Consider the following 15715-nt stretch of genomic DNA (forward strand, 5'->3'; position numbering starts at 1 on the left):
ATATCTTGATATATGACTGTGAGATTGTAGGGCAAGACCGACTTCACGGCTAAAAGGTGTTCTTCAAACTAGACAGCTCATGGCACAAAACAAAATTATTCTCAATCCAACAATAAGAACCTGAACGGTTTCCCCGATTACAGACACAACAAACAGAACAACGGCAAGCGTTTTAAACCACGACACCCGTAAGCGTTATAGTATTGCATCATTTGCTAAGTGGTCTCCAACTGAGACGCTTCGTGCTTGTTTGGTGTGTGATTATCAAGATCAATCATCTAGAAATAATCAGCATCAATAAACACTTCAACTCATTCAGGGCACAATGATACTCAGAATATATTGTATTTTATATTTCAGAATATGTCATTTTTCAACAGTTGTTTGTGTTTTTTATGGTGTGTTTTTTTTTCAGCAAACGTCCAAAAAGCCTTGACCTCAGATCAGTAAAAATAAGATAAGCTGCTTCAAGGGATTTTTATCCTCCTATATTAAAGCTGCTCTTGAGTGGTTTAATGGAAAGAGCATCCAGACGTATGCATGCTTAAACTGTGCGTTTATATGTGTAGACATAAAGGATGTCTTATGTGTGTGGACGTGAAGGATGTCTTATGTGTGTGGACGTGAAGGATGTCTTATGTGTGTGGACGTGAAGGATGTCGGCAGTGACTTTGTTTATATGAGCAGTGACCCACATCTATCAGTCCACATGTTATGGCAGCTGCCTTCAGCCACATATATGAAATATCAAAGGGTTTACTTTCTAAATACTGGACTTACTGCTTATTTAAATATATGCATTTGGCAGACACTTTTATCCAAAGCAACTTACATTGCATTTAAGCAATACATCTTTTTCAATTCATGCATTTCATTGGAATCAAACCCATAACCTTGGCATTGCTAGTGCCATGCTCTACTGTTCGATCTACAGGAAGACTATGTGCATAATGTTATCACACAAAATAAAGTTGTCTGTCTTTGTAATCTTGTAAGAGCAACATAATACAATATATACAATATTAAGTAAACCTTCACTAAAATTCCAAGTGGACTTCTGAGAAATAAAAGCGATAGAATGACCCCTTAAAAATCCCATGCGCAAGGGTTCAGAATCATTTTGAAGAGCTGTGCACAAAACAGCATTTATGTCCTCGCCCACACACAACCAATTCCACTGAAAGCTCAACACATTTCATCAGAATGTTTTGGCTAATTGAATGTTTTCTGCTAACAATAAAATTGCAGTACTCTCAGCTCTGGCCAACCCATGTCATGGGCGAACGTAAATTAATTGAAAACAATCCGTTCTTAAAGGTGTCATGAAATCACAATCCACTGAGGAGTGAAACTGACAAAAAAAGCTCACCAAAGCTGCATTTATTTGATTAAAAATACAGTTAAAACAGTGATATTGTGAAATATGATTACAGTTTAAAATTAATTTCCAGCATCATTACTCCAGTCTTCAGTGTCACATGATCCTTCAGAAATAAATATGCTGATTTTCTGCTCAAGAAACATTTATTATTATTATCAATTTGCAAAACAGTTGCCGTGATGATTCTTTGATAAATAGAAAGCTCAAAAGAACAGCATTTATTGAAAAATAAATAAATATTAAGTAACCGTAACCCTATAAATGTCTTCAGTCACTTTTGAACTATTTAATGCATCCTTGCTGAATAAAAGAATTAAAAACAAATCAAACTTTTGAAGTGTAATGTATTCAAAAAGATCAATAAAAAAACTGTACTATTTCCATTTGAATGATCATTTTATTTATTTATTTATTTATTTGATATAGGGACAATGCACATTAATGAACATCTGCATTGAAACAACAAAAAAAGACGTAAACATGCCAGATTATAGCCACAAGGCTAATTTACATCCGTAGTCCCTTTAATAATAAAAAAAATGAGTGGAAATAATAATTAAAATATATAGACAAGAGGCGAAATGAATAATATTATGTGATACTAGCTTCATACAAGCTAGTATAATTTTTTTTTTACTGCAGAATTTGCCCTACGACAAAATTCATGTTACCCGAAATTAGTCCCAGAGAACAGAATCGTGCCCCAAATCATACACTGTGTGTTAAATTCATGAAAAAAAAAAGTGAAAATGTACAACATGGGTGTAGAGGAGTGTATATCTGGGATTGTCCGTGTCATGTCTAGCTGTGTGCACTGAAGCAGAAGAGGACAGATATAAATATGTAAAACAGAGCAGACTGATGCAGCCTGTCTGATCCTGGCAGAAGTGTCAGAGTAAATGCTCTCTGACATATCACAGTATTAAACGGCTTTTGAAAGTCACAATAATGAAAACCAGTGAAAATGACTGTGAATCAGATGGTTAGATCTCTGGACGTCAAGTGTTTTGATTCTGTAAACAAGAGGATGAATAAAACGAACAATACACCTTATCACCTTGAGCAAAGCGCTTCAGAAAGGTCAGATTACTCCAGGTGCACCCTGCAATTAGAGCACTGTAATCTGTTTTAGAGTACCTGCTAAACAAAACGCAATTGTCTAAATGCAGCCAAACAGAGCAAAAAGCGAAGTGTTTAGGAGGAAATGGCCCTGTAATTCCCTGCACGCTCCTTCCATTAGGAGCCACTTGATGCCGAGGTCATTTAATGGAGGACGGACAACCTGTCTCTCCCAAGCCAAGACGAATGCGGAAATGACACCGGCGGCTACCCAAGCCACCATGACTCGATATTTAAAACATAAAAACAGAAGATCAGGCAGCGTTCTGTGAAGAGCAGCTAATATTACATTCATCATATGACCGTGTCTATAAATATTCAGACACACTCGGGGGAAAGTGTTAATCAGCCGTCCTGCGGCACATGCTGTGGCGACACAAGAATCGTTTTGAAGGTCACCAGAAGCAGATGTGGGAACATCAGGGAAAGAACCCAAGAAATTCTGAGTCATGTGACTCATTCCCAGCAGGAAACGCCTTCTGAGATCACGACACATGCTGCAGACTCTCTCCCACCACATCATAATAGATGTTTCTCTTAGCAATTGCATAGAGCATCTGTTTTAGATTATATTACGACTGCTGAAACACTTTAAGGTGTGGCAATGCTGTTTCTAGATCAGTGTTATGTGGCAATAATGATGAGCAAAGGGGCCAAAGCACTGTGCAGCTGCAGAGCTAATATTAGCAGGCCAGTTCTGTGGCCACACTGGAGCGGGACAGGCGACAAACGAGGTGTGCGAACACACACACAAGCACATGCTAACGACTGTTTTCTCTTTCTTAAACACTCATGTCTCTCGTCAAAGACGCACTGATGGCTACAGCTGCTGGCGAACCAGTTGAGACTTCATATGTGCACCACACAAAGTTCATGCCAACAGCCTTAACATACACTAAACAACAGCATCTGACACTAACACACACTGTGTTCAGCATATACAAACCAGGGCCAGAAATAAACCTTTTTAAATTGATTTTCAGAAGCTTTTATTGCAGCTTTTTTTTGTTGCAGCAATGCAATAAAAGAACCATTTTTGGTTCATCAAAGAACCTTTTCGGTGAACATTTCTTAAAATAACCTTCTTTTTTTCTTAGTGTGAAGAACATCATAATAATCTAAAGAACCTTTTTCCAATTTAAAGAGCCTTTCGCAGAATGGAAAGGTTTGTGGATGTTAAAGGTTCTTCATGGAACCATTGATGTCACTTAAATAACTTTATTTTTAAGAGTAGAACACTTCATTTACATCAAATATATTTAAATAATGCAAATAAATTGTAAATTCTGAACAATTATGGCTGTTACTTAAAATGAATAAAATAAACATCACAATGGAATGGCATCTGTAAGTAATACACAGTAGGCTTTGAATAAAAAAATAAAACAAAATATTATATTATTAAATGTTAAGTATCACAAAAAAAAACACAAACAAACAGAGGAATTCACTACAGGCCCATTTTAAATATCTGCATTGTCATTTTCTAAGTCCTGGTTAATTTCTGACCCGATACCAAAAAATTCATAGGAAGTTCCAAATAAAACCACATTTACAAAATGTTTTCTTTTCACCTCTCAAATTTAAACAAATGTTTGATAAAAGCAATAAGCCATTAAAGGATGTGAAATAGATCATTATATATATAAAATGAAACCAATATTACAATATTAAATACATTCGATATTCCCACAGTTAAGGGGGTTTTAGGCATTGTGCTTTTCCAAACAAAACTTAACTCTGGTAAAATCACCTTTTAAGCACAACCTGTAAAGGCTTATTGTTTTATTACAGTAAAATACTGTTGGACACAATAATCAGAAAAACTAATACATATTTTAAATTATAAATGTGTTATAGTCCAGGACTCCAGGCAAACCAAAGTCTCAACAATGTTGATTCAACATAGAGACCACCAACCCTGTAGACAAGGCGTAAAAAAATAAACAGAGCCCACGGACCACTGGAGTAAACTCTAAAAGTTCACTTCAACAAAGAAAACACTATGTCAGAGGATTTACAGAGCAAAAGAAAGCTTTGAAAACCAGCAAGAATTTTTAATTCTCCACTATTCTGTAGAAGTTTAGGAGATTACAGAAGTCTGAAAATCCCCTTTGGTCTGAAAGGATGAAAGAAATCAAACCAATGTACTCTAAACTGAAAGTGCTGAGTAAAGTTTGCTAGAATGCCACAAGCTTGAATATAATGGACTCTGGGCATGTAACGTTGTTTCTAATTACAGAAAAATTAACTGCATTTCTGCATAAATTAGCATATATAACCACCGTTTACAAACATTCTCTCAGCACACCAACAATGAAATGCATTATTCAGACATTATTCAAAGTTTGACCTCATTTTCAGATCTCTGTGTTGGTAAACACACATTCATTCCGGTTCATTTAGAATCTTCTGTCCTTGAGGAGATCCTGTTTTCTCATGTTCTGACTCAAAAGGAATTCACACGCCCCGCTTACGTAAGACGGAGACAGATTTCCACTGTTTTCCTGCCGCCAAGAGAAGTCATTGTGCAACAGTGAAGACTTGATCTAATCACACAAATTCTCACTTTGTTTGCATTTCAGCTGCAAAACAGTTTTGCCAACAAAAACATGATCCTGACTTCCACGGCTCTGCAGACGCCACACCTCATCATTGAAGCAGAAGATGATTAATCTCTAATTTCATAGTGCACACTTGCAGTTTAAAAAAGAAATGGTTCTGATCTAAAACATCAGTGCACACCATCATTATGAGCTTTAGGGTAAACAGAGCGCTGAGTGGAAAGAACCGCCAAATGATGATGTATCTCCATGTTAAAATGACTTCATTGTCTGCCTATTGCTGCTTAAGGTTATTAAGAGGTCATTGAAAAGTCTGTTATTGATGTTAGAGGAAAGAAGGACATCCAGGTCATCTAGTGTCCAAGTAGAGCCGGATGTGCATTTCCTAAACTTCCCACGGTTGTATAAAACTAAAGCAGAATGCAAAAACTGTACTCTATTAAACATCTCTCTTGTTTGACAACTCAAATCATTGTGGATCTCTGAGGTTATCTATAGGATAACTTATAATTAAAAGGATGGTTCACCCAAAAATGGTTCAGCCCAAAAATTCTGTCATAATTTACTCACCCTCATGTTGGTCCAAACCAGTAAAAGGTTCCAGTCCAAACGTTTTTTTTTTTTTTTTCCAGAACACAAATGAAGGTCCTCTCTATAGGAAAGTACGCAAGTTGCGTAGGGCCCCAAACCACCAGTGGGGCCCCTTGCTCTCAAAGATGATTTAATGCCTATAGGGCTGTGTGATTAATATCATTTTTGTTTCGGTTTTGATTTTTGCTTCCAACGATTATGAAAACATTATGTCGCATTCCGTTCCTTTCCTTTAAAGCCTTCCTACGTAATTTACAAATAAGTTAAATCATGTAGCATGACTCGTAATATACAGTCTCCTGCCGGACTTGCACGATACTAAAAAATAAATAAAAATCATATTGAGCTGCGAAGGAGGCTTTCTGTGCACGAGCTCTGAGATGGAGCAAAACATGGACAAGAATAGTCTACTCTGAGCTTCAGGCGTTTACTTAAAGGGGTCATATAATGTATGCACTTTTACAAGTTGATTGTACTGAAATGTGTGTTGGCAGTGCCTGTACACAACCATCATAAAATGATAAAAATCCATCCAGTGGTTTTTTTTAAATCTTCTTATATGTTTCCTCCTGTCTCAAATCAAGCTGTTCGATATTGTGACGTCACAATATCGACGCCCCTCCCACGATGGCTGATTGACAGCAGCGTTTCAAACACAGACCCGCCCTCGCGCCCTCGTGAGCGAGCTGTCAATCATAGCACGCGCCGACCGGCGCGTTCATTGTTGATAGCTGGAGTGCAGAGCAGAATGGCGTCTAACGATTGTGGTGTTCTGTTCTTGGGTGTAATAACGAACACAGCAGTCATATTGATGATGTTTCTAAATCCGTACAGCTGAAGACGCAGTGGCTGAGTTTGTTCTCGAAGGGAATATTCCCCACGATCAACGTCAATGCTGTCATGTTTGCGCGAATCATTTCACCACTTGAGACTGCTTTACAAACGAGGGTCAGTATAAAGCTGTTTTTGCTAAGAAGCTGCTCCAGAAAAAAGGATCAGTACCAACTATTCGTGTTCCTGCTGAACCTCCAGAAGAACAAGTGAGTGTAACGTTTTATTGACCTTTATATTAATCTTTATATTAATCTTTGCAAATAGCTTGCACGCTTCACGATGAATGTACAACGTTCTCAATATAATTCATAATCCCACGTTTATAATGAACAACGCGTTATGGTTATTGTGTTATTGTGTTACGGTGTACGCACAGAACAGAGGGGCGGGGTGAGCAAAGCTCATTATCATTTAAAGACACATGCACTGAAACGGCGTGCTGAAAACAGAGCTGTTTTTGACCAGGTAAAATGAGTGTTTTCTTACAATACTAATGAGAATTTTTAATTAAAGTATATTACAAACTTTTAATTTAGACCCTAAAGAATCATATTAGCTTGTACAAAAATGACATTATATGACCCCTTTAACTGGACAAAAACACACATAAATATGTAGGAATGTTCATCTTGGGGAGTTTTCACTTTAACAAATTCAATTATGTCCAAATTGAATGCTTGTCAATAGCTTATATTAGATGTGTGCATCTTACTGCTGCTGTCTGTCATTTATTGTTCATAAAACAACAAAAGGAAGAGAGAATCATTCACTGCTCTTCACTGAATAACTTTAATAGATTTAATATATATTTAATTCATACTGTGAAGACTATGCAGTGGTTTCTTTTTTACATTTGATTACTTTTTTCAATTTCTGTATTGTAAACTATTATTTTTAGAGATGTTTCATTTGTATCTTTTTTATATTGTATTTGTCCTATTGTTTGTAATTTTCTTCTTTTTTATTGTATTACTGTTTCACCTGCTCTCTCTCTCTCTCTCTCTCTCTCTCTCTCTATATATATATATATATAAAAAAACGGTTCAAGAGGTTGGGGGTCATTTGGGGTTTTTTATCAATGCACTGACAGGGGACCCTTAAAGTTTTGCTTAGGGCCCCCAGAAGTCTAGGGCCGACACTGGGGTGAACAACTGATGACAGAATTTTCATTTTTGGGTGAACTAACTTCTTAACCATGAAATATTGTACTAAACACTGAAAATGTATTGATCTATGTACTAGTGCATTGAAGAAACCAGAAACCAAAATACTGATCTGGAGAACATACAATGAAAAACAAGAAGACTATACAGTCAAAAAATCTGGGATAATTATGAGGATAATAACAATGCGTTTCTGGTTGGTAAGATGGTCTGAATGGTTGCTATCTCATAAGTCTTGCAAATTCAATCTCTGATATTAATTCAGCAAATTAATATTATTAGAAAACGTACTCTGTCCTATATAGTACTACAATCCAAGCTGTTTCTGGGCAGATTTTATAGCTCTCTCTAGTTCTTGTCTTTTTTTGTCTCATCTTGTTGCTCTTCCGCCCACATAAAACTTCAGATTCAAGCCTCTGGAAACAAACATCTCACATTCAAATGAAATCCTTCCATGCTGCTGCTTCCCTGCTCTCTCTATTCCTTCCTCCTCCCTTTCCTTTTCCGTCTTCCCACACGGTTATGACAAGCAGCCTTCGCCAAAGATACCTCCAGAAATAGAAGTTATCCCCTCATTACTTGGTCTACTTGTATATAACAACATTGGAAAACAACACACTTACTTACTGCCATGATGTATTCAACATAAAATCGTACAAAATGTGGTGATATGCCACAAACTACTCATATTTTCCACTGAAAGCAGAAGTAAAAATTTCTTGCGTTTCTTGGATCTATATTTATCATGGCAAATTTTGGTTATGACAACAATTGGTATGATGGCAATTTAGATGATTCAAATCTATGGAAGCTTTTCAGGTTATTTAAACTGCTTTGCTTTAGACAGAATTCTTTTTAAAGCATGCTTTTTTTTGTTATAGCAGTTTGTTGGGAAATATTATTATGAAATTCTATGTATGAAGCCTGTCGCAAGAATCCTGTGCAGTCTTGCTGAGCTGGCCACTTTGGCCAGATATTGAAATTTCCAACCCTCGAAGACCTCTTGGAAAAAAAAGCAGGAAATATTTCGTCAGTGGCTCTGAGTGTCTGAGAATGAGAATATCCACGTCGTCATACATTACTAACATAGACAAAATAAAATAAAGGTTCTTCAGTGGTTCTGCACTTTCTCAAGAGACATTTCGGCTGTATGGATGAACATTTTTATTGCAAATTCTGCTGATTTAAATACATCACCAAAATAACGTTAGCTGACGAACATAGCTATTTTGTTGAAATTGCATACGTTTAATTATAAATACAATCCTAGTGAACTAGAGAATAAAACATTTTATAACCTAAAGGTTCTCGTCTGGCATAAGGCTCTAAAATCTTCTTGGTATTTATTGCAAGACAGCAAAGATATATAACAGTACAAAATCAAGTAGAATCTCTGTGCAGTGTACAGAAAATGTCTTCTAGTGTGTGAGAGAGAAAACCTGACAGTCTTTGTAGGGAGAGCCGTACCGTCTCATCTGTGATGGGGAAACAGTGTCCTTTTGAACAAGTTCAGTCTTGAAGAGAATTAGTCCAGTGCCCAAAACACTCACTACAAAGCAATCAATGTTGCTGGATTCTCTGACCTGTCTTTCTCTCTCTCTCTCTGGACAAGGCCTCCATCAGAACTGATAATAATAACGCCACACTGCTGTTCGTGACTCAAATAGCCGAAGCTGTGAGACATACAGCTGCCACTGATCTAGAATCAGCTTTACATTCACAGGATGTGAATAATGGATACCAGAACAACATGTGGAAGGAACCAGATCAGAACTGAATGGTCCTTTAAAAAGAAGGAATGAGGCTATTAAAGAGCTACAAGAATATTATATTATAGTAGAGGAGCTTTACAATGTAACATTCATCATCATGGTTGCTGATAGGCTGAAGCTTACTGGCCTAGCAGGACAAAAATGAAGAGAACGAGGTCTGTTTTTAACACAGTCATCACTTAGGAATGCATTTACACTACTGAGATTCCTCCTCTTTTGCACATTATTATCATTTAGGGCCGCACAAGTGTACATGTGGTCTGCCAGCTCAAAACACCCTTTTTGAATTTTACATTTTAAATCCACCAGACGAATACCAAGAGACAGGAATGTGCTGCTCTAACTTAGATCTTGTGAGATAATGACTAGGATGTTTTCTTAGCATAACACACACTGATCTACTGGCATTAGTCTACCTGCAAGCACACATCTGGAAGCTCTGACCTTGCAATTAAAGGTGATTTATGAGAGGACTCTAGTGAAACCTAAGGGATTGCATCCTATTTCAAAAGACTTACTGTGCATTATGACAAGAACCTGAGGTTAAATGATTTGCTGAAGGACACAATTGCTGAAGGACACAATAGCTGTAGTTCACGAATCACACCTAATGGAATTTGAACCTGCAACCTCTGAGTTTAAACCACAGATAACAATTATACAGAATTCATTTAAATATGATCCAATGCAAAATTATAAACTAATTTCTCTCTTTCATGTATAAGAAAATTAGTACAAATGTATCTGCATGAAATGCAAGTTAGAGATGTTATTTGACAGACTATTAATGCACATCATAAAATACAATTTTCTTAATCAGTATCTTTGTCTTCTTATTAAAAGATATTAGATGAATAGTATATGTATTTTTCTTACCCCACTGGCAAATAAGTTAATCTTGTATTTTTATATATTTTTACTTGCAAACAATATAAAAATACTGATTAAGAATGGTAGTTGCTAATTGCAGGATCACATTGAGCGCTGTATCATGAGTAGGATGGTTAATGATGATGGCAGAAAAAGCTGTGAGCTTTCATTTTGCGCTGGATAATTACTGTAATAGACAGTAGCGGGTAAACAGTCGTGCGCGTGGTTGTTTTTGCGCACACCGGCACTGCGCTTAGACCTATGAAACCTCTTAATAAACGCACTGATGTTTTTTTCCCCCTGGAAATATAGTAATGATCAAATGAACAAAACGACGTATATATTGTCCGAATCATGTTAGGGACAACAAATTAACAGCGTTCACAATACACGACAAATTTTCCTCACAGAAATGCGAATAACCGCTATCCAGGTCACGCGCAACTGAGCCGCTACTTTTATCGTTTTTTAATGACAGGCGGCACAGAAACATCCACCTTTAACATATTAATAGGGTCACACAGTAAATAAACACTATAAAATGACAGAAATTGTGCGTACATACGAAGACTCCCCTGAAATATTCAGTGTCCTTTGACAACCCGTGCGTTTAACCAGGGTTTCATGGACATTGTGTTCGTATTTCTTAATTTCAGTTGTAGGCTACATACCTTTGTCTGACAGCGTCAGTTTTTCTTCAAAGCTGCTCTCTAGAGCCTTGTTCTCCATTTTGTTCATGGTTTGTAGTCAGTCATTCCATTACAGGGTCCAAAAGAGACGCGTAAAAAGAGGAACTCCCAGTTTTGAACACACCCGAATGCAGTAGCCCTTTAAATCTGACCAGTAACCAACAGTTGCGCTCTGTTAAAAGAGAAAACCGATCGATGATTGACTAAATTCGCTATTCCCACTAATTTGTGTAATCTCAGCTGTGAAAACTAAAGACAGAAGAAGAGGGGGGCCCAGGTCCGGGGCCCTGCCCACCACACAGCAGCCGTTCGCCGAATACAGCTTCTCAATGCGGGACGGTCTCTGCCTGTCCACTGGACCGCACCATTGACCTGCATGGGGGACACTGACACACAGTTACCACGTTTAAAAAGCTTCTCATGTTTATATAAACTATTTCTGGTTTAATATGTCTAATTTGTTTCAATAAGCGAAGGAAAATACCGGAGTCTGCTCACGTGCTGTAAAGAAAAAGGTAGCTTTGTTTGTTTTTTCAGCATGGCTCCCCCTGCTTTCTAAAAGCTGGATCTGCGGCAGAAGGATGGAGGGACACACGTCCTTTAACGCGTCCCACTGGAAAACTGAGGTGGATTCCATATTTTAGAAGTCATCCAACATACACTATGACTGGTGGGCCTGCAAACGCAACATATGATTACAAGAGTGATTAAAAACAAACAAAAAAACAAAACAAACAGATTATACATTTGAGCATTTAGCTGAACAATTGTTCGGTAAAATAAAAATGCTTACTATTTTAATAATAAGTATTGAAGATAATTTTGGATAGATAGATGTTGGCAGTTTGGGGAGCGAGTTGGCAGTGTCTAAGGCTTTAGTTTCAAAAGGGATTATATATGATTAAATATACTAACGAATGTGTTGCTCTCATTTAGCCTACTTCTTTTACACAAAGGCTACAGGTCAGCTTTTATAATAGTTCTCCAGAAACAACAACAAAGATTGCTCTTAAATTAAAAGCAGGTTGCCTTATATCTCGAACTAACTAATCAATTCATATTGCATTTATTTAATTACCAGGTCTGCCTTGAAACTATCGTAGCAAACTGATAACATTATTATTTCTCTTAAAAAAACATCAAACATCACATTAAATTACATTTTAATAAAAAAAATGTTGCTAGAACTACAGTTGAGTAGTTACAGTTGTACTATAGTGAACCATGCCCAATAATTAATCAAAGACCCTCAGACCCTTCTAACTGAGACCACTACAATCTGAGACTGCTGGAAATGTCATTACAGTTCCCACTGGATTGGGTCATGTGTAAGCAAATATGAGGCTGGTCTTATTTAATACTTTAACTAGAGCATTTAAGAGTTGAAATCAGGCCATGATAGCAGCACGAGTAAATCAGCCATCTGGTACCACTGATATAACCCAGCCAACAATACCAGCACTGAACTAGTGGAGCATACCTGCATTAAACCACTTACATTTGTGTGAGTCAGCAACATTTCCAAAACAAAAATGGTCAAATGGATAAAAAAAGACACGCAGACATCAGAATGCAGCCAAAGCAGACATAAAAAAATAACACAGAGGTCAAAAACCGCATGCAACGCAGTCATGAGGAGAGTTTTCTCAGACTGCTTTCAGTCCATGCTTGCGGGTATTTTGAGATAAATGTAGATCCAATCAGTCATGAGTTAAACAATTGAGATCTGTAGAGCGCAGAACCCTGGGGATGTGGATCCGGCGTCATCGAGCACTCGTTACGTATACCCTTCCTAAAATCATCTGTTATGTCTCGCTGCTATGGAGAACAGCACATATGTGATAAAAGAGGCTTTGTTGAGTCATATAGGTGAGAATGCGGTCAGGTTAGTCTTTACTGGTCCCCACCAAACCAGAAAACAGATTCATTTAGCTGACGCTATAAGCAACTTACAAATATTATCCATCTTAAATCAGGGTTTAATTATGAGTAGATACTGATGGGTTTTATATAATATGTGCAGTGCTTTGTAAAGATTGCACATCAAAATGTATTCTAATGTGGTCAGCTAATAAACCTAAAACAGAGGCAAAACTACAGGTAAAAGTGGTTAGACAAAATCTGAGGTATTTTGTTATCTACTCAACAACTACCATTGTCACTGATATTACGGGCAAATCTGATGTTGTTTCCCAAATGACATACACTACTAGTATGTACTAAATACTCTACTGTCTAGTGTATACATTTATACAGCTAGTTTGGTAGCACCTCCCCCTTCGCTACATAATTAAAATGCAAATTAAGTGCACAAAGGGTCAAACATTCCTCACTTCGTTTTTTCTGGTTGGTTAAATAAATGCATCATCCAGGTATTTGAAATACACTTCTAATTGTTTGAATTTTCATTATGAACACACTACTCACACTATTTTAGTCTACAAAATTGCATAGTGTATGTGAATTGGGATGCATCTGGAGTATAATGGAGTTTTTGGATGTGCTTTTGAAGAAGCCCAAGCCTGTTGACGTCTCCTTTAAAACACCTTCACAGCACTTCAAATCTAATGCATTTTGCATTGTTCTCAGAAGTGGCCGTCTGTCATCTACATGGGTGTATGAAAGTCTACACAGGCCCCTAGGCTCAGGGGTTTCTGGATTCTTCAACATTTTGAAGAATGTTGGTAAACAGACAGTTGACTTATGGAAGTCAATGGCTATTGCAACTGTCTACCAACATTCTTCAAAATATCTTCTTTTGTGTTCAATAGAAGAAAGAAATTAATACAGGTTTGGAACAACATGAGGGTCAGTAAATTACGAAAGAATTAAACATTTTTGGTGAACCATCCCTTTAAGATGAAAATCGAGCAGTTAAAAAATTATTTGCCAAATGGCAAATTTGAACATACAGAAAAGTGAGTAACGACGTATATCTTGGGCTATTGTTCATACAAAATTAGATCCATCCATCTTCTTCCGCTTATCTGGGGCCGGGTCGCGGGGGCAGCAGTCTAAGCAGGGATGCCCAGACTTCCCTCTCCCTAGACACTTCCTCCAGCTCTTCCGGGGGGACACCGAGGCGTTCCCAGGCCAGCCGGGAGACATAGTCCCTCCAGCGTGTCCTAGGTCTTCCCCGGGGTCTCCTCCTGGTGGGACGCGCACGGAACACCTTCCCGGGAAGGCGTCCAGGAGGCATCCGGAACAGATGCCCGAGCCACCTCAGCTGACCCCTCTCGATGTGGAGGAGCAGCGGCTCTACTCTGAGCTCCTCCTGAGTGACCGAGCTTCTCACCCTGTCTCTAAGGGATCGCCCAGCCACCCTTCGGAGAAAGCTAATTTCGGCCGCCTGTATCCGGGATTCTTGTTCTTTCGCTCATGACCCACAGCTCATGACCATAGGTGAGAGTAGGAACGTAGATTGACCGGTAAATCGAGAGTTTCGCCTTGCGGCTCAGCTCTTTCTTCACCACGACAGACCGGTACATCGACCGCATTACTGCAGAAGCTGCACCGATCCGTCTGTCAATCTCCCGTTCCATCCTTCCTTCACTCGTGAACAAGACCCCAAGATACTTGAACTCCTCCACTTGAGGCAGGAACTCTCCACCAACCTGTAGTGGGCAAGCCACCCTTTTCCGACGGAGAACCATGGCCTCGGATTTGGAGGCGCTGATTCTCATCCCAGCCGCTTCACACTCTGCTTCAAACCGTCCCAGTGCACGCTGAAGGTCCTGGTCTGATGGGCCCAGCATGACAACATCATCCGCAAAAAGCAGAGACGGAATCGTGTGGTCCCCAAACCTGACCCCCTCCGGCCCCTGGCTGCGCCTAGAAATTCTGTCCATAAAAATTATGAACAGAACCGGCGACAAAAGGCAGCCCTGCCGGAGTCCAACATGCAACGGGAACAAATCTGACTTATTGCCGACAAAATTAGATGGACTACTTTAATGGTACTTTTTTGGAAAACTGGTGACATTCCACTTTCATTGCGTGCAATCATCTTTTTATGTTCAACGCACAAAAACCTATCTAAGGTTCATCATAAGGATGAGCAGATTATAAGTAGACGTATTTCATTTAAATGTGAATTATTGTATTAAGGAAACCTCATTACAGCTGATCCCTCCTCACATGTGATGCAAGATGACTTTTTAGAATATGTTGGTCAATAGCATGCTCATCTCAAAAACATCTCATCACATTATCAGCTAAGATCAGTTTATGAAATCTGTATGATATGCAGATAATAAAGAGAAGCTGTATCGGACAATGGTGAGGTCAGCATTTGAACATATTCACAGCTGCTGACGGGGGTGGTCCGAACAGCTGCGCGGTTTGAGATATCACCAACAGGCGACACACGGGATGGGTGGACAACATTCTGCATTTCTGCACTCTTATTACTCCAAATATTTCAACAGCTAGATCTAGTATGAATGAAGCGAAGTTCTTTAAAAGCAAATTCTTATTTAAAGGCTTTCAAATGGGATAATATCTGGGGCCTGTTGCATAAACTGCTAAGACTACTCTTACAAGTTAGTCATCACATTTTTTCTAAGACTGCTCATAACTGTTTTAAGTCAGTTACATAAAAATGTAGATTGGTCTAATTTAATACTAAAATGTAAGACTGATTGCCCCTTGACTAACCACTAGTTGGTCATACTAGTACTTAAGACACAGTCTTGACACAATAGCTATGTTTATGCAACTGGCCCCTGTACTC

General features: G+C 38.3%; 1 protein-coding gene across 4 annotated transcripts in view; it reads right to left on the reverse strand.

The window, feature by feature from the left end:
- The window catches only part of LOC311092975 (uncharacterized protein), a 44632-nt gene extending 33329 nt beyond the window's left edge, over nt 1-11303 (reverse strand). For 3 of the 4 annotated variants that reach the window (XM_084130014.1, XM_084130012.1, XM_084130013.1), the window contains exon 1: nt 10966-11303. In XM_084130014.1, the coding sequence (XP_083986140.1) occupies nt 10966-11032 (67 nt within the window). In that variant the 5' untranslated portion in view covers nt 11033-11303. The remainder of the gene's footprint in view (nt 1-10965) is intronic. The other variant, XM_084130011.1, reaches the window with a different exon arrangement.
- Nucleotides 11304-15715: the final 4412 nt, after the last annotated feature.

The sequence above is a fragment of the Abramis brama genome (assembly GCF_963993115.1).
Source record: "Abramis brama genome assembly, chromosome: 12".
In the NCBI taxonomy this organism is placed as follows: domain Eukaryota; kingdom Metazoa; phylum Chordata; class Actinopteri; order Cypriniformes; family Leuciscidae; genus Abramis; species Abramis brama.